Genomic DNA, 26,710 nt, shown 5'->3' with positions numbered 1-26,710 from the left:
TGACTCGTGTCTGAGGGGGTGCCTGTACGCAGCACTACCGGCTCCACAGCCGAGGGCACTCTGCCTACCAGTCCACGACCTGAGGTGCAGGGTTGGCCTCAACCTCCACCCCTTCACATACTGGAGGAAGCCGGTCCTAGCACAACGATTACCATGACGCAGGCACGTGGCATGCAGCAAATCAAAATGGCAGCGAGGCCAGACAAAATGGCGGCTCACACGACACAGTCTCCCTTTGGGGAGCTGGAAGGGGAGCAAGTTTCCAGGTGGGACTGGTAAACATCTGTCACTTAGTCCACAGCATACCCATCCCCTTCGCAGGGCAGATGCACCTTGCCCCATAAAGCTAGAGAGGGCGTGCCTAAGTCTCAGCAACCTCAGGGCCCCTCCTCTATGCCTATTCCGGCCTGTGAAGACAGGTTCTTTGAGAAGTTCCTTAAACTCATGAGGTGTCAAAAGATGGGTACCATCCTCAGATATGTGATCAGGGACATGCTCTCTTCTGTGCAGCTGCTAGCTCCCACAACCACGCAGCCTCTGGGTCCAGCGCAGCCCTGGGCGCTAGTCACTACAGTCATGGCAGCCCTGATCACACTGCCGCAGGATTCTCCGGCACTGATAATCAGTATGCCACAGCTTCCTGCGGCCAGAATCCCTCTGGCTCTACCGGACCAGAAAGCCACAACTGTGGACACAGATGAGGAGGACCCCGATACTCCATCATCAGCCAGAGCCTTATATGAAAGTCTAGCGGGCCTGGATGAGTATTGGGGAATCCCACAGTCACAGGTGCAACAGCTGGAGGCAGGGGTATTGGCAGAGGTTCTCACTCTACGCCCCGCGGCTAGAACGGGAATCCCTCTGCAGAAGGAGGTAGTGGCGCATCGCCAAAAAAGGATGGCTCAAGCCACACTCGACACAGCCTACCAATCGCCAACTCAACACTACGTAGGCAAATGCAAAGAGACCACCCATTACTGTTGGCGCAAGCACAACCACACTCCTCAGCGATAACGGCAGCATCACTGTACTCCAAGCCTCAAGCGTCCTCTGCAACATCAGCCTCTGCGCTCCTGTGCAAGGAAGAGAAGATACCGGAGGCATTTGGGAAGAAGATATATTCCAAAGCCACTCTCCATCTGCGCCAGTCCAACACGGATGCCATGCTGGCGGCGGTGAACCAGGGGCTATGACTCCTTTACATAGTCAGGCTTGCTTCAAGGCTAGTCTGGCTGATGCCAAAATAATGGCGAAGGACATAATGGAGTCCACGGTGGCTCACATGAATACCTCAGGTTGTGCCATCTGTATTGCTACCGACATGAGGACGGCTTGGCTAAGGGCGACTAGTTCAACCCAGATGTCCAGGAGCGCATACTGGACCTTCCTTTCGAGGGGCGCGATCTGTTCCATTCAACGACTGATGAGGAAATCAATAAGAAGAAGAAGAATAGCTTGCAGACTGCCAAGTCTTTATCGATCCTCACCAACTCCACTCCTAAGACATATAGCCAAGCGCACCAGCACTCAGACAAGGGTCGGTCCTTCAGAGGCTTCAGATGCTTCCAGGAGAGTTGGCACAGATCCTCGAGCCAGCACAGGCACATTCAGCACAAGGCAGTGCACAAGGGATTTTTCCAGTCCCCCCCTCTTCAGCACCAGCCACAGAGGGGAATACATTGCGACACCCATCCAGATCCACGAGTGTCCGGTTGGGGGCAGGCTTGCCCTTTACACTCACTGCTGAACAAGGTTCACAGACCCACAGATTTTCTCTGTAGTATAGTTCACAATTACTTTTGATTTTTACCGTTACCAACCGTGTAACACTCACCAAATTGCCCTCCAACAGAGTTCATGTATTCGTACAAAGAAAGTGACAGCGTCAATGGTGGAGCATTTCATCCTGAAACCCCACAACCCTAGAGACTTCACCTGGACCATCATTAAGAAACTGGCCATACCCAAAAGGGGTGGGAACCTACATAATCTGCTACATAAAAGAGAACTAAGGATATTTCGTCTGAAAACAGTCACCCATGGCCTGAACGAACAGACAAATTGGCAAACACTTGCCACACTGTGAATCAAACAGACAATATAAGCTAGCTCTGAGAATGCACTGACCACTGCATATATGACATGAATAAATACAGGTCTTGTCGCCCTATCACCAATTTATTAATTTACCAATTTATCCACTCGGAGATAGCGGGAAATGGTGACATAGCGTACTTATGTCAGTAGTTTAAGTATCATCTGAAGGCAACCATGCAATCCACCATTTTGCCTCACTTGTCTACCATGGTTTTAATCTAGCAGACTGGTCAAACCATCTGACCACTGTGTGAGAGAAATGGGTTACACTTCCATCAGTAGCAACAGAGTAACATATGTGCCGAGTACCCAATGACAAAGATGATCTTTATAGTCTACTATAATTGCATCCGGAACAAAGGATATTACAGGGAGACTGGAGGTCTCTGACAAAAAAAATCATAAATTGAAAAATTTAGAAAACAAGAACATTTGAAACCGTTTGAGAGATAAGACTCCAGCGTGTGTAATCGCGCCTAAATGTGTTCTGAGGAAACGAGACCGATTACTTGTTTCCATAATCATTCATGACGAGTCCAAGATGGCGCAGCATTTTTACAACGGCACGTGTGCGGACCTTTCCACTTCCGCGCATGCGCTCCGACTACTATTATGTATGCGGATGGTTCACATCAGACATTCGGGCGGCTTGCCATTACTGCAGCAGACCGCTCCGCTTTCGTGGAAGGAGGAAATTGCTCTATTCTCTTCCCATCGACACTTTACTCAGCGGGTAAGCCGTAAGGCTGCTCTAAAGCCCCAATGACACGTCTAAACAGGATACTCCCAATTTTGGTTCGAATAGCTTGACATATGTATCCGGACACATGCCTAATACACGTCTTTTGTAACTAAGCACTGAAATATGAAATTGATGACAATTTCTTTAAGGTAAGCCCTCCTCCAGTACCCTAGAAATTCATATCTTTTATATTATCCTAGGGTGGACAAGAATGCAAAAATCAAAGTGAATTCAAGTGAGAATCATCAGTCGCCTTACCCACTATAACTGAGTCTGACACAAACCAAGCAAGGATAAGAACCTCTACCTGACCTGAAAGTACATAGAGCCAAAGAGTTATCCAGAAGAAAGTGATATATTAAGTAACTCCACATGTCTCTTCCAATCCCCTTACCCCGTTCTATCATTTACAGGCGGGGTGATTTATCGTTGGAGCAAAATCTGCTTTCTCCTTTTGTTGACAGCACGTAAGACAGTGCTATGGCCCTGAAGAAAGTGGGAAAACAATACATACCACTGAAACCGGTAGGCCCGATTTGACCTTTTTCTGAAAAGGAATACACAATAGGGTTGGTAAAAAGGTCTTTTATTTATGTACTTCTCCAAACCCTCTACTTAGAGGGTGTACAGTTACTTCTAGTACCATTACATAAGAACCAGGATATTATCTAGTAATGTCTAGTTGGAAGACTGACAAACGTTTCTGTAGCCAATTGAAACAGACTCATGTACTCATGATGTTTTATTGTTTATAATTGCAAAGCAAAGAAAAAGAATAAAGTGAAAAATTTAATTTGCAAAGCAAATGACACATTTCGAAGATGTGTCTTTTAGAATATATGGTGACTGTAATAGAATAGTGATAGGGCTAGTCTCTTGACCTATCCCCTCACCCTAGATAAGCGGCCCATTAGCACAACCTTAGCCATTTCACAAGGGTTTAGCTAGATCTGTTGAAGGGTAATTTAGGTGAGTGTTACGTGGTTGGTAACAGTAAAAATCAAAAGCAATTGTGAACTATAACCTGAGATCTTATCGTGTGATACAAATATTAGGGGAATCGGCAGGTGTGAACCCCCCCCAACAAGTCCAAAACACTTGTGTACGAGCGCGATACAAATAAAATATCATATAATAAGTCCAAAACGTGTGTTTTTGGTCCTCTTTAGTATCGACGGGCTTCCGGCTCCCCATCCACCCTCCTCCTTTTATCCTCTCTCCTGCCCCCTCCACAGATTGGTACGACAACTCTGTTGGCGGAAATCCGCTCACTCGTAGCGAGCCAGGCAGTGGAGAAGTCCCAGCCTCACAGCGGGGTCTGGGCTTCTATTCAAACATTTTTGTCACACAAAAAGAACCATGCTGGGCTCAGAGTTGTGTTGGACCTTTCCACCTTGAACCTCTCCCTTTCTCTCCAAAAGTTCAAGATGGTTACCCCAGCGCTAATAGCGGAGACTTTGGGCCTCATTACAACTGTGCTGGTCTGGAAACAACGGCCTACCGGCATAGTTTTTTCCCCAACCGGTACAGTACAACTCTGCGGGTGGGTGCCGTCTTGCCCGCCAGGGTCAGACCTGCTGGGCGGGACGGCACCTGCTCGCAGAGTTCTCACGGAAGCACCGGCACCTTTATTAACAGTGCCGTTGCTCCCGTGTCCATGGCGCCCGACTTCCCGGCCACTGGACTTGGAATAGCCAAGTGGCAACGGGAAGTCAAGCGCTGGTAATTCATTATGGGTCTGGCAGCTACCTGCCGGTTTTATTGGCACGGTTACCGCCGGACCCGTAATGAGGCCCATTGTGTGCGGGAGACTGGATGTGTTCCCTGGATCTGAAGGATGCCTACCTACACGTCGCAATCTGGGAACCCCATCATTCCTTTCTGAGGTTCAGGATCATGGGTTTCCACTTCCAATTCAAGGTTCTACCCTTTGGCTTCAATTCACAACATTTCATAAAGACCAGGTGGTGCTTAGAACCTACCCTGCGTTCTTACCCATGGTTATCTCCTCCTGTCACCTAAATGAGGAGATACTGTTACCAACTTTTTTCGCGGACACTAAGGACACTAAGGATGACGCTCAGCAAGGCGGCTACATGGGCTACTCCCTCAGCCTTCTGCAAGCACAAATGCTTGGATGCAGGCTACAGGTCGGACACTGCATTTGGTCAGGCAGTGTTAAGGAACTTGTTTTCTTAAGAGGGCCAACTCTCCACCCTTGGGCCACATCAAGTTGTAATCCACCATACAGTATGGAGGAAAGGGGACGGGATGTAGGAGTAATTATCAGTTACTCACTGTAGTGACCAACGTACTCCTAGTTAATAGTTCCCTTTCATCCATACGTCCCACCGTCCTCCCCTCTAATAAAACTGGTGTCATTAGGCAATTGTTGTGCGGATAAGCCTGCGCAAGTCAAGGGCACACACAACTTTTCACTGTTTGGAGGTTTGCTGCAGGATGCACACAAAAGCAGTCTAGTAAAAAACAACAGCTAGTGCAAGCGCTACCCTGACGCCAAGAACTCGGCGCAACACAAGAACATAATTTCCATCCGGAGACTGTGGGCCTGGAGTCTTTGATCCGTGTGATCTAATTGAAGTTCTCAACCAGAATTCAGGAAAACAAATTACTTGGCAATACACGAAAGGGCTTTCTTCCTACATTACCTGTAAAAATCCAACGAACATACAGAAGCCAGAAGGATTGGACTCATTGAGTCGATTGAAATTTCCAGTCACATGGGTTCCAATGGAGGAAAATGGAAGTCTTCGCAGCGGCCATCAGAGAATCATTGAACAAGAACCGGGCCAGACACCTGGCAATGTTAAGCAGTCAACTTCAGCAGCAACCCCCACAAGAAAGCGAGACACCAAAAAAACAGCAGGTAAGAGCTGCGCTACCCAGGCGTCACTAGAGAGCGACTCATCGGAGGGGGAGGGGCCCAACGTATCTGACCAGACTTCTGAAGAATTATGGAATGCTGATCAAGATAAATGCAAGGAAAGTAATTTAAATGCAACACTGATACTTGAAAACATCGCCCCCTTCAACACAAACACCACACCCGACAGTCGAGCCCATGAGCAACGATCTGGCACTGAATGGCAGCGGAGCCCCGATACCCACCCTGAGAAATATCACGATGCCTAATAAAAAAAGCCTGAAAGTAATTATTGAAGTCCATGATAACACAACAGGAGAGCACTTAACAACTCCCCCTGAGTTGCCGACAAGCAAATATACTTGGAAACAGAGAGAAGACTTCAATGAAGAAAGTACTCCATCACTTCAACCAACAGCTGAAGATAAAGAAGCACATGAATGGAAGAAACCTTAGAGACGTCGTGAACAACAAAGAAAATAAATCAAACAACTCAAGAGCACTTGCCGCAAGCAATCAACTTAACCCTCCCCAACAAACATCCTTACCAAGAGTCAATGGACCAACGAGAGACAAAATCTGGATGGGTTAAAGCCGTAAATGTAGCGGAGCACAAAATAGAGGAAGAGACCCTGATCACACATGCGTTCACGTCCTAAGGCAACTAAAATGAAATCCTGTCTTCTCTCAATACAGCAAACTTCAGTGCTATCTAGCACATTGAAACACTTCTTTGCAACAAACTAATTGCGAGAGAAGCCACTATCAAAAGAACTGACAGATGCCGAAATGTTGGCATGCTCAGAACCCTGCTACACGTCTTCAGATGCTAGTGCACATAATTGCCCACCAATGAGCTTAGCAGACAAACCCTTACTACAGGCCCAAGATTCTGACAAAAGAGCCACTCAAAAGACTAGCGAGAACACCAACACTGATAAAATGGCACTATAATAGACAAGAAAAAGGAGGCTCGGAGGTCAATTCAAAAGGACGCATCACAGAAACAAATTCCAGAAATAATAAATGAAACCCTTATGACAACGGACCAACCAGATTTCATAGAAAATGCATAGGATCAAATAATTCGAATCAGCAAACCAATGTAGGGGCAAGTCCAATAGACTCAACTTATCCATCAAAAGTAGCTCCCAGACACAAGAGTCTGAGACGACAGCGACAACAAAAGGGTCTAACAATAGATCATCACTAACCGCATCGGCTAAAGGGGATCAACTGAAAAATAGACCTCCCCCACAAAAAAAAAGAACAGAAAAAAGAGCAAAAAATTGGTATTAACTCTCCAACATGGATGAGACGGCTAAGTGAAATTTCTACTCCAGCCCCTCGAGACACTCCGTCTAAAAAAGTCAACTTAATGTCAACAGTTACAATCGTGCTTGCCGCCTTCTGTAAACTATATGAGGCCATGAATGAAGCCCTCAAAGACAACACAACAATAATGTCATCGATGCATTCAAAAATAATCTACTTGAAGGGATATATTGAAGCAAAAAAACAAGAAAAAAATAAACACTCAAAATTACCAACAGCAACAAGAGCCACCCAAACAATAACGAGACCCACCCGAACAGAACACCAAAGTAGCCACCTCAATTGACACCCAAATAGAACCATGGACATTAACCAGACCCAACGAAAGATTGGACATCAAAATGGAACATTTGTCCTCAGACTGGCAGCAACAAAAATCAGAAGCTATTCAAAAGAAATCAAGAGAACGGCGCAATTGCCAAAGACTTGGGATGTTTAGCTCTAATTGAGCCTTTCCCCCCCCCCCCGACAAAACCACCCGCAGAAACCTGCACCAGATCAAAATGCAGGTTCCAAAGCTTCCTATGGGATCTTTGGGAACATTGGGCAAGGAGCAGCAAATGATGTCATTTTTAGTGGGAACAAAAATCACAAAGACCACAAACCAGGAAGCAATGACTCAGGATGCGGTTAAATCTAAAACAGTCAATCGAAAAAAAACGGCAACTCTGAAAACCAACACAAAAGAAAAAGGAGGCTTAGCCCAAGAGCGAATGATTATAAAATCTGCCAACCATATAGACAGTGAGCAGATGAAGGAGCTACTGGACTTAAGTGTCTATCCGATTGAATATTCAAAGTCAGAGTTAACTCCTATGCCTGCAATAAAAAGGAAAACTTGACTGCTCAAATGACGATTTAAAGAAGCTGTAACGCAAAAGAAAAAAAATGGACAAGAGAAGCAAAAAGAACTCCACCCCCAAAAAGGGAAGTCAAATACGACAATCAACAAGACGATCGCAGGAGTGATGGGACCAAGTGTGGAATTCAAACAAAAGAAGATAAAGCCCACCACAACTGACAAACTAAGAATGAGATGTGACAAAACCAGAAGTAACTCCAAGTCGACCGAGAGAATGAGTGTTCCAGACAGGAGGCACTCCCCTAACTTCCGACGAAACAACCAAAGATTTGAGGAAAACTGAAAAAGAGCCGTTAGTAAAGACCGTAAATATACAACTGTTTCTCCGGAAAAGAAAACACCAAGAAGAGAGAACAAAAGATCACAAGAAAAGAGCATCTTTAGACTGGAATCTATTTCTGACAGAAACAGAAAAAAACAACTATGTACTGAACAGAAGTAAGGTCATTCAACTTTGTAGACAAATTACAACACTTAAAAGGCTCCACTCAGGAGACATCAAGATAGTTGAACCAAGACAAGAAGATAACAAAGAGTGCTCTTATCTCCACATCGATGATTCCAATGCAAGGAGCCTCTTTAGAAATTCCACAAGAGATTTCAAAAGGATGGGCTATGAAATTAAAGAGACATACGAAATAAAAAGATATAAAAATGCTTGGAACCAAGAAGGAGAAAAGCATATGGGCAGAAAAAACCATGAAAGCCCAAGAAATACAAAACTGAAGGACACAGACTATAGACGCATAAGATCCGATTCAAGAACATATGGCCCCAGTTCTAGCCAGAGAGGGCGTGTTCAACACTGGGAAAGTTGCTCATCACAAGAAAGGGCCTGCAACGAGTCCTCACCAAAAAGGCAAGACAGACGATTATTTGAAAAAGATAAAGTGAGATTTCCACGAGGCCCAGCCTTCGGGAGAAACAATAAAGAGGACAAAATGGAAAATAAAGTACTATACACCAAAATACTGTCTGCTAAGAAAGAGAGAAACTAACAGTCGCCTCAAAGGAAGAGCATTTGGACCTCAAGAGTTCAGAAAAAATACATATTTTTCTAGCCACCAACGCTAAAATGCAGGGAGGATCTGGGAAGCAATATAGGGGAGGCCAAAAGAGACAAGACCCCAAAGAAAAACTCAATGTGCTCATGGAACACCAGAGGCTTTGTACTCTTAACCGCAAACTCAGACGTCAACCTGAGTGACTTCGACATCGTCTGTCTCCAAGAGACATGGTTAACTACAAAGCCCTTTCTCAACGGTTTTGATCTGACTTTCACCTGCAACTAAGGGGGTGGCGGCTAGGCCTATCTCAGGGCTGATAATTGCCATAAGAGCAGGCAGTGGGTTAATACTTGTGCGCACCCTCCAAGCTTCAGAACTAATCCAAGCAGTTCTAAGCCTTTGGAATAGGGTAGAACCCCAAAAAGACTCAACAAAACTGGAAAAGATCCTTCTAATTAACACCCATTGGAATCTGGCCAGAATTGATGACAACAGCCCTTTCTTAAAGTACACAAACTTAATAAACAATAGAACTCAGACCAGATGCGTTGCTAGGGGGAAGGGGCTAAGGGGGCTATAGCCCCTGGTCTTTTGGTTGTAGCCCCAGATAGAATCCCAGGAGCTACAACCAAAAGGCTATAACTAGCCCCCAGTCCCAATAGTTCCGACAGTGTAGCCCCGGGTCTTTTCCAGACCTAGCAACACCCCTGACTCAGACACAATGAAACCTAAGTTACATGTGTACAGCAAATTGCTAATCATCAAAAAGCGAATGGTAAAACGATGCAAGCATATGGCGAAAAACCCCCACAAAAATCCAGTACTAATAGCCAAAGCAAGAGAGGATGGAAAAAAGTACAAAGCCTGGATCCAGCAAAAAAAAATAAATAAAAAAAAATGTATACCAGGCAGATTCAGAAGCAATGCTCAGACCTTGAGTGGTAAAAACTGCCGAGCCTTTAGGACCCTGATTGCGCCAGGAAGAAAAACTAACATTGCTCGATAACGTAGCTGAACAAACGTGGGTCACACACTTCAGAGACTTATACAAATCCTTGGGAATCAAAAGCCTGACAGCACTGGCGACCAAAGTACGCTGGAATATCACCTGCGATAAGCAAACTATAGAAGATAGCATCAAAAAATTAAACAATTCCCGAGCACCGGGCCCAGATGTACAACTTAAAACAGCACCCCGATGCCTGGACATCTCTAATAAGTGACATCTTCCAGGATTGCATAGATTGTAGTGCAATCACTTCAACATGGAAAAACGCCAATGTAGTCCCAATCTTTAAAAGAGGAGATAAAACGATCCGAAACAATATCGGCAAATTGCCCTACTGGACATCACAGGTAAAATCTTGGGCTCCTTAGCCCTGGAGGGCTTTCAGGAATGGACTTTGGCATCTGACAACTACGATCCCATACAGGCGGGGTTTGTACGTGGATTAGGAACCTCAGTAAATATTCTCCTGATAAGCGCACTGAAGGCAAAAGCACTTTAAGGAAAAAAACAGCTATGCCTAATCTTTATAGACTTGGTACAAGCCTTCAACAGAGAACAGCGAAATTCTATGGAAAAAATTGACCCATCGAAGATGCCCAAGTGCAATTGTATAACCCATTCAAGCCCTGTATTCACAGACCTCAATAAGCGTAAGACTTAATAAAGCTGGCTTACTCTCAGATAAGATCGACACAGCGCGTGAAGTGAAGCAAGGTTGGCCCCTAGCGGCAGCATTATATAACTCGTACATCTCGGACTATAAAGAGTCGCAGGAACTAATTCGAGCTTTCCTGCCAACATTGGGGAATACAAAAATCCCAAGAATCCTCTATGCAGATGATATAATACTGCTAGACCAAACTCCTGTCGGATTACAAAGACAGATGGATAACTTGAAAGTCTACCTGAGAGATCAACTTGGAATTGAATGAAAAAAAAAAAACGAAAGTAATGTAGTTTGGGGAAAAACACACACAAAAAAACAGCCTCAAACTGTTCACGGAAGGGAACACATTAGAAAATGTCACCAGCTTCAAATATTTGGTGGTCATACTCCGCAACAGCAGAGTTGAAACATCTATGCAAGTTCATCTACAAGGAAAGATGAGAACACTTATAGTCCAAACAAAAATAATAAACAGGAATTCGGACGATTCTCCTCAAAGCCCATTTTGAAATTCTATAGATCAAAAGGTAATCCAGAGTATAGTATATGGAGCCGACGCAATGCCATCTCTTTCTGACTCCCTTTGGACTAAACTGGAGGGGCTTTTCTGGCAACAAGTGCTGACTCTGCCACAGTCAACTCAGTGGCGTAACAAGCTCTGGGGGCCCCCCTACAAGCCATGCTGAGGGCCCCCCCCCCAACTCGGCAACAAATCACGAGTCGTGCCACACTTTGGGCCGCCCTAGATTACCACGCTTGCGCAATACGCACAAACGTGTTGCTGAAGGGGTATGCCACACAGTGCACTAGGAGAAAGATATAAATATGTGTTTTAATGAAATATACAGCACACTTTCTGAGAAAAATGTACTAAAAAGCCACAGTGTTTTCTATTGTTGTGTAGGGTAACAGCAATCCTAAACATTCAAGTCACCAACAGTGCACATGAACATTAATGCTTTGCTATTAAAGATGTCATGCCACAATGAAAACATGTCCAAGTGGCTGCACAATGTAGACCAGTGTAGACACATAACATTACAGTAACATTAAGACATACCTAGACTGGTTGCACCAAAATGCCAGTCGAAGCAATAAGACTCATCAAGAAGAGAGCACACATTCAAGCCTACGTCTCTACGGCCTCTAACACCACAGCCAAACTCTTTAAAATCTGCAAGGAACTGGCCAATCCTGTTGCGGTGTCTACCTCTCCTGCTCCCTCAACAGGCCCTCTGTACGGCTTTGGCCTCTCGCTTCTCCGCTAAAACTCAAGAATCCTGTCCACTATCTCCTCTTCTTCTCCCTCTTCCTCGCTCGGCCCCCTTTGGCCATCTCTCCCTCTCCTCCTCCTTTCTCCTCTTTCTCTCTAACACCTGACAAGGTTTCTAGACAAGTCCCATCTATGGAAGTGTCATCGAAACAGGTGCTCGTCTGCTCCTCCAGAACCGTCAAGGACCACATTGACACGATCCAGCCTTGGCCGATTTCTGTAATCATTCTTTTGCCACTGGAACTTTCCCCTCTCCCAAATTCTTGGAAAAGCTGGCCAACTGCCATCTTACACTCCACATTGAATCTGTTGGTTGTCTCCATGACCATCAGTCTGGCTTAAGAGCTGCCAGAGGCACGGAAACTGCTCTCCTGAACACCTGTGAAGATCAGATCTCCAACCTTGATTCCAGCATTCCTTCTGTCCTCATCCTGGAACTTTCCTCTGCTTTCGACACGGTCAACCACGCCATCCTGATCTACTGACTCTGTGAGAACCTGGGCATCATGGATGAGGCCCTGGAGTGGCTGACCTCCTGCCTCTTGGACCGCCCCTCCCAGGTCCAACTTTGTCCCTTTCACTCCACCTCTCTCTACATGTGTTGTTCTCCAGGGCTCTATCCTCTCAACCTGGTTTTTCAACCTCTACTTGGCCCCTTTGACCCACCTGATCTCTACCTTCTCCTCTAACTTACAGTGTTATGTGGATGACACTCAGCTTTCATTCAGGCTCCCCTCAGCCTACTCTCCTCTCGCGCTCATTCCTGGTGTCAACTTCAACTCCACTCTCTCTTTCCTCACATCTCGGACGTCGCCAAGTAATCCCACTACCAGCTGCACCTCCTCAAAGGAACTCTTCCATTTCGCACTTTCCCCCAGAAGCTCACTGTCTGCAGAGCTCTGGTTCTCTCTAGGCTGGACTACTGCAGCAGCCACTTTCTCAATCTGCCTTCCTCTACTCTCCACCCTCTGCAAATAATCCAGAATAGGACTGCAAGACTTATCCTTGGCCTCAAGCCTAGGGACTATCTCTCCAGCCATGAAATCTCTCCACTGGCTCTCAGTGGCTGCAAGGATCAAGTTCAAGACCCTTTTCATTGTCCACAAGGCTTTCTGGGGCGGGTATCTGCACTACATCCAACGCTATCTTCCAAAATACCTTCCTTCTCTAGCCCTAAGGGTTAGATACTTCTCCAGCAAGAGAGTGGGGGGGGGGGTAGATCCTTCTCCCCTGCAGGCGCCTCCCTCTGAAATGGCCTTCCTGACCCTCCCAAACTTGAGCCGGTCCACCTGAAGTTCTGGAAGCAGCTCAAAACGTTCCTCTTCTCCTCTGCTTTCTCTCTCTCCCTCCCCTGCTGACCTACCTGTCCCCTGTACCAACTGGTTGATTGGCTACCCTCTGTCTCACTGAGTCCAGGCTCTTTCTTGATCAGTCATCCTTGCACTGCCTCCAGGCCTACCATGCAGTTAGGGGCTGTAGCTGTAACCCTACAATCCCTTGTTCTCCTTGCACTACCCAGAGCCGCGCTGGCCTGGCGGCACTTACTCAGAGCATTGCTGCCCTGTTTCCCCTCCACTCTCCCTTGCACTCCCCCCTCCCTTTCCCCTTCTCGTTCTTGCACGATCTGAATGACACAAGGGTTAGTAAGATCATTTGTCTCAGTTTTCCTTCTCTTGTCTTCTTGTGCCTAAAAACACTTGTGTACAGGTGCGTTATATATGACCTATCATATCATAACATATCATTTTATCACAGATGCCCAGAAAAATATACAGAGCTGCAGTAAAAAAACGGCTAGACTGGCAGAATCCAAATGCCAGTCTAGCCAGGTAATTACACTTAGCAGGACTGCTTTATCAGAAATGCCCAGTTAAAAAAAGTCATCCCAAACTGAGGAATGACTAGACTGGCTGAACCAAAATACCTCTCTAGCCACTAATATCACATATCATGCCTGCTTTGCATGGACATGGACGACCATTAGGATTTATTGCACAACCCCACCCCCCCCACACATCCCTTCTCCCTCCCATCCACTACCCCAACCTCCAAAATCAGCTCATTGGCCCAGAATTACCTCCACGTCCCTCTTCCTTGTCCCAGTGCTTACGTATGAGGCTCCTTGCCTCACTGGTAAGTACTGGAGGAAGAGTGGGACTAGGAGTAATGAAGATCACAGGTAGCTAAGTCAGGCATTACCTTCATGTACCTCTACCTTATCCCAGTACTTGTGTATGAGGCATAGTGCCTCAAACACAAGTACTGCCTCATACACAAGTACTGGGATGAGGAAGAATAGGGCTAGGTGTAAAGAAGATTACCAATAATTAATCAAGCCATTAAACACAAGTAGTGGTGCAACACCATTGAGCTGACTGGGCTTCAGCACTCCACCCCCACCCCCCCCCCCCCCCCACTGAAATTGTTGGCTATCTTGACCTGGCTGACCTTCAGAGCAGTTGCCGGACAGAAAAGGACACAGATGTTAAACGGCACCTGGGTTTTGCCATTAACAAGGGCCTGGCCCAGCAACTACTAATGTACATCTTTTCACTGTTAGTACCTGCATTCAAATGCCAAATTTCTTAAGCAATTGAAATTGTGATGTGGGTTTAGTACTTGCATGCCAGGGGAGTGATTGGAAGGGTAGAGCGGAAACAGGAGACCAGTCATTCTCACAGCAGCCCATAAGTGGGTGCTTTCAGACCTAAAGGAGAGAGTTAACTGCTTGTAACATTGAAGCTGCACTAGAATAGTCTCATTAAAATGCGTAAAGAAGTTAGATGACCCCACACAAATAAGTTTGCTCCTCCCCACCACACGTGAAGTTGCCCCCTCTCCCAACATTTGAAAAGTTAGCCCCCCTGAAATGTAGGTTTTGTTGCGTCCCTGAACACAAGCACACACACCATTCACCATATATACACATGCACACACAGCCATCCATATATTTAAGTGCGCACCCTTTCACCATAGAGGCATACCCAGGTTAAGTGTGCATCCTTTCACCGTACATGCACACCCAGCCACCCATACACTTGTGTGCACCTTTCACCATACACTCACACAGGCTGTCACCTATACATTTAAGTGTGCACCCTTTCACCATACCCTCACACAGTCACCTATACATTTAAGTGTGGACTCTTTCACCATACAGGCACACCCAGACAGCCACCCATACATTTCAGTGTGCATCCTTTCACCATACACTCACACACGTCATGGGTTGAGGGGAGCCATAATACTTCAAAAATACATTGGGCCTCATTAGGACCCTGGTGGTGAAGGATAAGAACGGTGCCGGTAAGGCAATGGCACCGTTCATACCGTCCCGCTGCATTATGAGTTCTGTTCTCTGGTTCCTGACAGCCCACCAGGTTTTACCTGGTGGGCTGTGCGGCACCCGCGAGCATAACTTGTAATTGTGCCAGCACCGTTATCAACGGTGCCGGCGCAACCATGCTCCCCACCCCCATTCTGCCCTATTGGGCAGAATGCGACTCGGGAGCACGGCAATACCGCCACCCGCGAATGGGCAATTAACGACCCATTCATCTTGTAATGGGCCGGTTATTGCCCAATCGCGGGAGGCGGGGCCGGTAGCGAGCATGGCGGTAGCCGTGCCTGCCATACAGGCACAGCTACCGCCATGCTCGTAATGAGGCCCATTGTTTCTTTTTGAAGTCACTCTGACTTCATAAAGAAATTATTTCCATTAAGGACTGAACCATAATGGAAATAATTTATTTATGAAGGCAGAGTGACTTCAAAAATAAACTATTTATTTTTGAAGTCATAGGGCTTCCCCCACCCCATGACATGGAGGCCTCCAGCCTAGGGTCTTCATGTCATGGGTTGGGGGTAGCCACCAGACTTTTTGTATTCACTCTGCCATCATAAAGAAATGATTTCTGTCACAGAAACCATTTCTTTAGAAATGCAGAGTGAATTCAAAAAGAAAATGTAAAAAAAAAAAAGAAAATATTTATATTTTTACTCCAAGTGGGGCCCCCTTCCAGAACATGTGGTCGCGGGGCCCCCCGCACCGCGGAGGGTGCGGGGGCCCCTGATACGCCAGTGAGTCAACTCCCATGGTGCTGATTCGAGGGGAACTAAGCCTGACCCCTATGAAAGCAATCATCAAAAAAAAAAAGCTTGATGCTATATAGAAAAATCATCCAAATACCAGCGCAACCACTTCTGGAGATGCACAATAGAGCAATGATGATTGACAAAAATCAAATGTTCACTAAATGGAGATTAACAAACAAGAACATACTTGAAAAAAATCAGAAGTTCAGAAGAGGAACTCTTATCCAATACAGGCAAAGTCAATAAGAAAATCTTCGAAATGGACTGGATAGAGACGCTTAAAACAGCCAAACAATGCACCTCCCAAATAACTCAAAAAGTAAATGAACTTATATTATACCTCGTGAAAGTCCAGGATAAGGCTCTAAGAACAAAGTTCATGAAAATCCGCCTAAATTTACTCGGCACAAATTAAATCTTAGCGATCAGGCTGCAAGCTGAATCAAACATATGTCGCTTTTGTTCTGAAGAGCAACAACAAATTGAAATAAGACATCTTCTCCTAGCTCGCACAGGCCTCCTGAAGGAAAGATCCAAATGTCTAGGCCACCTGCTGAAAAACCTGCACAAAGAACAAGAATGGTGGGCCCGCTTGATGAGCGGAGAAAAAACAACCTGGGTCATTGCAGTGGTAGGCTTCTTCAAAACAATTAGCATGATCACCGAACTGACGAAAAGAAAATCTAAAAAGTCATTATCTGACAGCTCAAAGAACTAAGACTAAAGGACGAGAGAGGATCAGACAAGATCTAAGATATAAGTAGGTCAGTCTAAACAAATGTACAGCAACAGAAACAAACTGAGAAATGGAACATGAAAACACTTTTTGTAAAAATTGTTTACACAATTAAATAAAAAAATAAAAAAATATTTGTTGACGCGTCTAGGAGGACTGGGAGTGGTGCCGGTGGGCAAAGACAGGGCAGTGCATGCTCCCAGGGCCACGCCACCACCGCATCTAAATTTAAAGGGGGCGGGGAGGAGAGATGATTTTTCTGGTGAAAAAGATTCCATCTCCTGTCCTAGTGAGGGACGCCCTTACGGTATGGAGAAAAGGGGACTATGGACTAGGAGTATGTTAGTCACTACAGTGAGAAACTTATAATGTATTTTGAAATTGAACATCAGGAGAAGGGAGGCATTCTCCTGGACCAACATTGTGTATTATTTGGAACTTTGTGACCTGGAGAAGGGAGTCATGCCGCAAGATTCTAGGATACTGACCGACTGGGGATGGGAGGCATTCTCCTGTCCCACCAAGGAGACATTGTGTGGAACTTTGACAATAACCCAGGAGACAGGAAGCATCCTCCTGGAATCAGCACAGTGCTGCTTTATTTATTAGTGTTTGGTGTAATGGCCTGAAGTAGGGTTTTCATGACACAGGGCAGTAGACACTTTTACTTTAACAGACATCCTGACGGTAACCTTAGATCTTTAGTTGAGGCAGGGAGCGTCCTCTTTGAAATGGAGAAAGATAGCAAAAAATAAAGCAAGAGAAAACCTAATAAAAGTCTTAAGTCCCAAATATGCCGCCTTTGTGTCACAGTCTTTTGGGTCCTAGCTACCAACAAAAACAATAAATATGCAAATTGTCCTCAAACGCTTTGTGGATTATCCTGAATATTCTACAGGATTCTACTTTTGATGCATCAACAAGCTCTGGCCTACTTGTATTACAGGACTTTTGACTGAGACTCAAATGTTCTTCCTGGACTCTCTGCTACTGAAGAACCGAACATGCAACATGTCACATAATGGAAGATGCAAACAACATTCAACAGAGGAATAAAACAAATGATTTTTTGAAAGTAACACCACCTAACAAAATGAAGTAAGCAGACTAGGAAGGCAGATCGTAAAACTAAGAAAACATTGAAAAATCATGAACTGGGTGGGCAGGGTCGGACTGGGACAAGAAATAGGCCCGGACAACAAAGAAAAAGTGGGCCACCCCTCACCTCAAAAAAGTGGCCCACCCCTCGCCTCAAAAAAAGTGGCCCTCAAACCATCATCCGTGAATCACGTCAATTCATGACTTTTACAGAAAATGCTACATAAGGGTCCCACTTTGACCAAAAAAACGGTCCCACACCAGCATTTTGTGTTTTTGGTTGGCCCTGCGCCTATTGTCCTACAGGACAGTCTGAGGCTGCTCCCAGCTCAACTGACTTTTCAGTACTGACACTTTTTCCCCTCATCTTTTCCCCCAGTTGCAACCCCTCCCCACAGAAAAAAAGTAATGTTTTACCATGGGCAGGGACACAATCCATCTCTATCAAGGAATTCTAAATGCTTTGAGAGCAATGTAGCAGCATGCAATACTCTTTACCTAACTATTCATGCCAATGAACAGGTACAGCCAGCTTCCAAAACGGATCCGGTTACATTTCGCTCATGCCCACATTGCCCAACAAATACAACCAGCTCTGATGCCCAAGGGGCCGTACAGCATAACTGGTACAGCCTGCTCCCAGCTATGGTAAAGCCAGCTCAAACACAATCGGCTCCTGATCATTCTCTGTGAACGTTGCTGCACCCATTTAGTAACAGGTAGAGGAGCGAATTCCCACATGTCAGGCAATAGATAGCGCAAGGTAATGAAACGGGCATTTGTAAATCAAACCACATCTGGCAGGGATGTCATGTAGGGGTGGCCAGGGCTCTGCCTGGTGACCCCTGAAGCCTCCCCTTGCTACCCCTGTGGTCTCCCTTGCTACCCCTAATTTAAAATTGGGGCTCCTGGGCTGTGTTCAGCAGCATGTGGCTCTGTGTTTAAGTGGCTAGTTTTCTGATAGCTATAGCCGGTAAGATAGCTCAGTGGGTTCAGCGCTCACTGCTGCAATGTGCGTGTGCTCTGAAGGTTGCAGGTTCAGCCCCCAGAGAGGTGAACTCAGCCTTTTATCCTGCTGAGGTTGAGTGAGTACCAACACAGGTTGAGTGACTTTGTAGGTATATTTGGTCTATATGAAGCTCTTACAAGTAAGTGCTATATAATAACACATTATCATTTGGCCTTGGACATCTGCTTGCATTCACAGTAATTTGGTAAATTGGCCCATATGCGCTGATATTAATGATACATATGGTGATCCATTCTTGTATATGTATATCACTTCACAGCAGACCTGCATGCACCCACCCCCCCACCCCACCACAGGCACACTCACATGGCATGGCAGGGAAAGCCCCGGAAAAGGGACGGTGTAGAACCGGCTCCCGAGTCCCACAGTACTGATTAAACAAGTCGTTCTCTCTGTGGGCTGTGGCCGCCGCAGCCGCAGGCCAGAGGCTCGTGAGCTGACGGCAGGTGCACTGGCCCCCTGCAGTGGCACTGGCCGGCACCCAGCAGGCCCACCGACGCAACACCGGCCCGTGAATTATGCACATGCATCTGCATGCATCATAAATTATGATGCATGCATGATGCAGATGCAATCATCAAAGCAAGGTAACATCTAGTGACTACTAGTGTTACCTTGCTATGATGATTGTGCAGAGCAGCTGGCGCCGCCGGCGCGCGGCGCCTCCCCCTCCTGGCTCCTGCCTCCCGCCTCCATGCCCTGCCTCCTCACTCACACCAGGTCACTGGCAGGCGAGGCGACTCACACAGCCCCATCTGCCCCCACCATCCGGCCATCCCCATCTGACTTGGCCGCGTCGCCGCGAATACTTGCGACGCGGCGCACTGTCTGCAGCGCACACACACACACACACTAGCTCCGGCGCTGAAAAAGTTCATTAGTAGGGTGCAGCCCACTGGTCTGTGCCACCAAACATCCTTCTTCAGAGCCAGGTTGTAAATGTCAACTATTAATGTCTTTATGCATAATTGATTTGAACATTCCAATATATAATGTATTCTTGGTATTTATGATTTAGTTGACATTTACAACCTGGCTCTGAAGAAGGATTTTATTCCGAAATGCATTATCCACATAGGGTTGCATAATTGTTTGCCTCTGATACAGCATTAGCCTAATTGGTGAAGCTGCACTTCGAAAAAATTGGATAATTGAAATCCAAGAGATACTTGCGAAATAAAGGGGCTTAACATAACCATACCTAGATGACAATTTTTTGATAAAGTTTCACAAAACTGCTGAACCCGAAGTGGGTATTAAGGGTGTGCGGCCCACACCGAAGGCTTAAAAGTCTTGGTCTCTTTGCGTCAGGTATAGAGAGAACCCCACTTTTCAATTTTATAACTGGCTGCACCTCTTATAGAGATTTTACAATCCTGTTAGCGGCCACAAGCAATCCTAACTAGCATTAAAGAGCGAGCAAGCCACAAGAGTACAATGTGTTAAATATAAATATCAAGACATTCACTCATTTGAAAATGATGCCCTAATTAAAAAATGCCACACCACTGAAGTGTCAAGATGACCGCATGTCACATTAATTCAGGGACCCAATCTGTTGGTTTCACAATTGTTAACAGTTCCGATAGTGTAAATGGTTTGGACTCCTTAACCCCCCCCCCACACACACACACACCCACATAGGAAACTGGGACCAATAACTGGGTGGATTTCCTGGTCTTAATTGTCATTTCTGGGAATCCTTGTGCAACAGAAAAAGGAGTTAGCGGCACTTAAGAAATCAATAGTGGCATAATTATTACACAGGTAGCAGCAGGGGACGACTGATCTAATGGGGCAGAAAACACAAAAGGATTGCTCAAATACTCTCCTCCCCCCCCACCCCTCCAAGTAAATCACAAAATTAAGAAAATGTTACCCGCACCGCGTGCAGCCTGGAAAATAGCCACCGTGACCTTGTTTACCCATTGCTAAGCAACAGTCTGCATCGCCCGATTGGAGGAAGCCCAGCATTTGATTGCCAAGCCTGCACGGGAAGGCACGAGTCGGCCCTTCCTTAGAATGCACTACTTAAAAGGCACAAGCCTGTCTGTGCCTGTCCGGGCCGAACCGCAGGACAGGATACTCTGCTTCAACACGTCCACACGTCCCACGAAACAAAGCCTGTCAAGGGGAAGAGTTACACCAATTCTTTGCCTCCATTGTATCTACAAACTCTGTTCTCAACATTCTGTTCGAGACCCCCTTTCACGAGCCTATCACTAAGTGTACTGCCTGACCCGTAAAGTACACCCACCAGCCACTCGCACAGGATCTTTCAACCTTATTGTGCCAGAAGCATACCTAGCACCATACACTATCTGCATTTAATTGCAACATATATATATCTGAAGGTAGTCTTCTTGATATTGCCTCAGATTCATTTGTATCCCTATGTCTCATACTATGCATGGTTTGTCACCATCCCCACTTTTCTAGTAATGCTCTTTACTGCTCTTATATCGTTGATCGGCTGCCTGTTTCACCCCATTCCATGCTCCCACCGTGCTGTGACTACATGATTTTGTAAATGATTACCCTCCAAGTTTATACATGTGCCTTCAATGACTCGTGATCTATGCTGCTTTGCTAAATGCATAACGACTGAACTGGTCCTGTCAAAATTTCAACTATAACGTACACCATGTCGAATAGCTCGCCCTGTTAATTTGTACTCTCGGCCACACATGCCTCATAGTGTCTATTTCGTCTATATCCCCAGTGGTACTTTACCCCATCGTGTGCTCCATGGGATCTTAACTGCTTGGAATTGCTTACCTGTTTTTGTGTCACTAGAAAGGAGCAACTTAAAACTTTCTTGACACTAGAAGCGTGCATCCTTAAATTGTCTTGACCAGCTGCTAACCTTATCTATTACATATGCTGCTGGACCTACCCTGACTAGCTTGACTTTATATTTGGTTGTACCTAAACCCTAATGTGTTGCCCTAGAAGACCCTCAACAGCCTGATTTGTCTGTGCTATGTATGCCAATATACACTATGCATGTACACTTCTATGTATGACAATTGTTGGATAATCAACAGTAACTAATGCATATAACCTGGTCTCACTCACTGTGACCGGTAACTATGCATGCCTTTACCAAATACCACAATGCCTTACCTTGGGTTTGCCTTCTTACCACTGTCTTCATTTTAAGCGCCATCACTACCCAGACCAAATCTCTCACTGCTAGCGTCAGCTCATACCCATAAACCCAAAAATCCCTTTATCGTGACTAAGCTTTCCTTTCCGGATTGCTTCGTCAAACCCACCATCTTACCCCCACCTTTGATTCTCACTGGCAGAATTAAGCCCACTCAATGCATACCACTAGTCCCTCCAGAGCCTCACCTGCACCACCAGACATAAAGGCCTCCAATGACTATAACAAACCAGTGGGCTGCATACAAGATGCTAGGCCTAGCAATCCTGTTATTACCCTAGAACCTCCCCTAACCTTACCTACCTTGAATCACCCATGCCAAACCACAGAAAGAAATGCCAGGCTTGGCACTAGACTGGGTAAATCATAAACTAGCTCCTGCCACCTTACCTATAATTAGCCCCCTTCAATGCCCAAAAATAAAAAAAGTCCCATCAAAAAATCATAAAGCTTAAGAAAACCAGTACGATATCGACCACACCTGACCTTAGTAATAGCCCTACGTCTATCTATAGGGCATTGATCAATGCCAGATCCCTGTAACTCATGCAGCTGACATTGCGGACCTAATTATAGAAGAAAAAAAACTGGATTTCCATGCCATCACAGAGACCTGGTTACATGCAGCAGCAGGCCTGTCCCTCCTTATCGCGACCCCGGACAACTACACAGTCTTCAAATCGGACAGAGAATAGTCTAGAGGTGGTGGTATTGCCTTTATCGCTAAAGCCACACTAGGACTCAAAATTGTCCCACATGACCACAATATGTCATGCAAACTATTGACCATGAAACTTCCCCTCACCACCTCGCGCACTAAAACCATGCATCTAATCTATAGACCCCCTGGACCCATAGGCTCCTTTGATGAAGAAATTAATACCATGCTATCCACCAACACAAAGCCCTCTTCGCAAATCCTCATACTAGGCGACTTTAACCTAGGATTTAATGATCCCACAGACCAATAGGCTCTGATTTTGGCTAAATCCCTGTCTGAACTAGGCTTCACTCAGAGAGCCCTCCTACCTAAATGTGGAAAAGGAAGAATCCTAGACTGGGTAGCAGACCTCAATTGTGTAACTAATATAACCTCTATCGAACTGCAATCTTGGACTGACCACTTCCTACTGACATTTAATCTGCAAGATTACATAATTCCTACCAGAGATAATCCTATTGCTCCACCTATTACTACTAGGAACAAGAAAAACATTAGCGTAGATAAATTTAAGCCTTTTATCCAACCCCTGCTTAAACCTCTACCTGCTTCTTCCGATCCAGCGGAATGAGTGGATCTCTAACAAAACCATCACCACAGCCTTAGACTCTATTGCACCTCTAGAAATGCACAAAATTAAACCCATAGCACACCTGAACACTTGGTTCACTCCAAAAGTTAAAAACATAAGAAATGAAAAAAGAAAATGTGAAACTACCTGGAAAAATAACCCCTCTAAAGAGGCTCTTCTAAAAATCTCAACTAACTATAAAGATGAAATTCGCTCAGCAAAACGGGATACCTATAACGATAGGATTGATAAAGCTAGCTCTAGTACGAGAGAACTCTTTACCATTATAAGAGAATGCTAATCTCCCACCCCCGCCCCTACAGAGAGCTGCATCAAGGACCAAAATTGGTGCACCAAAATTCAAGATGCCCCAGCCAATAGAATCACTTTGCTCCAAAATAAACAGCCACCAAAACAGTCAACCTGCCGCCACAAAGGAACACCCAGAAACAGAGCCCCACACTCCCCAAACCGTCTCAACGCTTAAAATTCACTTCCGTATCTCCCCAAGAAGTACAAAAAATCAACCTCTCTCAAACCATCCAATTGCCAAGTGACTCCTGTCCTGCAATTGTCATAAAGGAAGCGGAAAGTGTACTTGCTCCCTTTATCACCTCGTTGATTAATGCCTCCTTCCGCACGCACAGTCCCTACTAACCTGAAGAATTCATGGGTACTCACTTCTAAAAAAAAAAAAAAAACACGTCACTGGACCCTAATGTACCCACACATTTTAGACCTATTATGACAGTCCCTTTCTTCTTAAAGATTATCGACAAAGTAGCCTATAACCAGATACAAAAATACCTGGAGACCAACAAACTACTTGGGCTCAGTCAATCTGGCTTTAGACCCCAACATGGCACAGAAACCGCCTTGATTGACGTAAAGATCCAGATTGACGACTTGAAAGATAAAGGGAAATCAGCCCTCTTCTGTTGGATTTGTCCGCCGCCTTTGATCTGGTGGATCACAAGGTTCTGTGTAAGCACCTCTCCACAGCGGCACATTTCTCAACAGAAGCAACAGCATGGATGCAATCCTTCTAAAAAATAGATCCACAAGAGTCTTTTCTGCATCGGATGCAGCCGACCCTATTCCCATATCCCGTGGAGTCCCTCAAGGATCACGTGTATTGCATACCATGTATAATGTGTTCACCAAACCATTGTTTGATGACTTGGACCATCTAGGTGTCAACTACACAAATTACGCAGATGACACCCAGATCCTTATTCCTCTGACAGGCAACTATGACGAAGGCTCAGCTCTTATAAACGAAACGTACCTCATCATTCAGGCCTGGATGGCCACACATGGTCTGTGCCTGAATGATGAGAAGACAGAGCTACTCCTCTTAGCCAATCCCATCAACACTAAAAAACAGATCAATACCAGTCGTTAAACATTGATGGAAATAACATTTAGGTCGCCAAAGAGGCAAATATATTAGGTTTCTACCTAGATTCCTCCTTGAACATGCGCAAACAGGTTAGTGCTTTACCCTCGGCAACAGCATACACCTGTAAGCTTATCCATGCCTGCAAACCCTTTCTTTCTATAAATAGCTGCACCACCCTGGCCAGAGCTCTAGTATCCAAAATCGACTACTGCAATGCCCTTTGTACCTCGGTGCCAGTAAACATCTTATTAAAAAACTCCAGATTTTGCAGATTAAGGCTATCCTCACTGCCTTGAGCATACCTTGCAGACAACACATCTCTTCCACTAGACGTGACATCAATTGGCTTTCCATCAAGGAGAGAATACAACTTAAAACAGCATCCCTGACCTATAAATGTCAACAATTCAGCCCCTCAATATCTCACTGAAAGATTTACCAAAATCAATCTTGCACAAACTACTAGGACATCTAACTCTGGCCGCCTACAAGTGCCCAGGTATAAACTTAAAAAAAACAGACAGCAGCAGCTTCCCAGTTATGGCTGCCCAACTTTGGAACTCCCTACCCGCTACATTAAGATCTGACCAGTCCTTCTATAAATTCAGTAAAGACATGAAAAGTTGGCTAATCTCTAACGACGCTCCTTACTAGTCCTTGCTAGACCTCCTTAATCTGAACTTTGTATAATATACCTGTAGAACGTAAAGTGCCTGCAATAATTAAGTGCTTATTCTGGCATTCCCTGCCTAACTGTACATTCCCTAGTGTGTAAATAATATACACTGTACATTCCCTAGTGTGTAAATAATAAACTGTATTTTCATGTATTGCATAATCCTGTACTGCCTACTGTAGATTTACTATGTGTAATTAATCAACTGCATAATGTTGTAATGTGCCCAGGTTCCTCCGGGTTTGGTGTGCACTATAAATAAACAAAACAAACACGTGAAATTATGCATTTAGAAATTGATAAAGAAAACTGACTTACAATGTTCAATTGTGGTGTGCCACAAACTAGACCATGGAAAGAAATGGTGTAGTCAATTGAAACCTCGTTAAGACTGGCCCACCAACGAGCAATACAAAACTCCATTGTTTTTCCAGCCTGTGGAGAAAAAAAAAATTAAAATTAAATTAAACGTTTTCAAAAACCAAAGATTTCTAGTCTTGTTTTCTTAGTCTAATTTTGCTTTGCATTGTGACAGGGTCATGTTCCTGCTGGCAAGGTGAGGGGACACTCCAGAAGGCACTACCCTAGCTTCCGAGACCCCCCCTCATGTGCCCTGCACGTGAATACTGGTGCTGCCCTTTGTCGCAAAATGCCTCCCAACACTTTCTAGCCAGTGTTCCCTTTTGAATTTCAAAACTCCAACTCCCACAGTGCACCTGGGAGAAACTGAGAAAACCCAGACCGGAGTCAGGAGAACAGAATCAAGATCAAGGAAATTGACTGGGAATTTCCCTGCCAAAACTGAGTCACCATGCACCCAACCCGACATCCCCAGCGGCACCCCAGGTGAATGGCGGGTCAGAAGAAAACAAAATGTGCTGTTAGTGAGAAGAGAGGCAGAGAGACAGTGAGACAGGCAGAGAGAGAGAGACATGCAGAGAGACAGTGAGACAGGCAGAGAGACAGTGAGACAGGCAGAGAGACAGTGAGACAGGCAGAGAGAGGGGCAGAGAGAGAGGCAGAGAGAGAGACAGAGAGAGAGACAGAGAGAGTTAACAGTCCTCCGAGCTTAGGTACCCACATAACCAACGAAAAGTTGATCAGTCCTGTTCTCCCTTGACTGAGACGTAGAACTTGAGGGCCCACAACAGATCCAGATGATGGAAAAGCTCCTCTGCCTTTGAATGAGGAGGTGGAGGAAAGAAGATAGGAATATGGATCTTTTGAGAGAGATGGAAATCAGAGACAACCTTTTGGAAGGAAGAAGGGTCTCTCATTGTTACCTTTTCCTTGGAGAAAACAAAGTAGGGAAGATTAACAGAGAGAACCGAGAGTT

At 45.4% G+C, this 26,710-nt stretch overlaps 1 protein-coding gene across 2 annotated transcripts in view; it reads right to left on the bottom strand.

Annotated features, from left to right (window-relative positions):
* Nucleotides 1-26,710, bottom strand: part of TPP2 (tripeptidyl peptidase 2) — a 1,218,153-nt gene that overhangs the window by 517,913 nt on the left and 673,530 nt on the right. For both annotated transcript variants that reach the window (XM_069637049.1, XM_069637048.1), the window contains exon 18: nt 25,693-25,809. In XM_069637049.1, coding sequence (XP_069493150.1) covers nt 25,693-25,809 — 117 coding nt within the window. The remainder of the gene's footprint in view (nt 1-25,692; nt 25,810-26,710) is intronic.

Source organism: Ambystoma mexicanum, chromosome 7p (genome assembly GCF_040938575.1).
Source record: "Ambystoma mexicanum isolate Mex_15411 chromosome 7p, UKY_AmexF1_1, whole genome shotgun sequence".
NCBI lineage: Eukaryota > Metazoa > Chordata > Amphibia > Caudata > Ambystomatidae > Ambystoma > Ambystoma mexicanum.
This window is presented reverse-complemented; position numbering and strand designations above follow the sequence as displayed.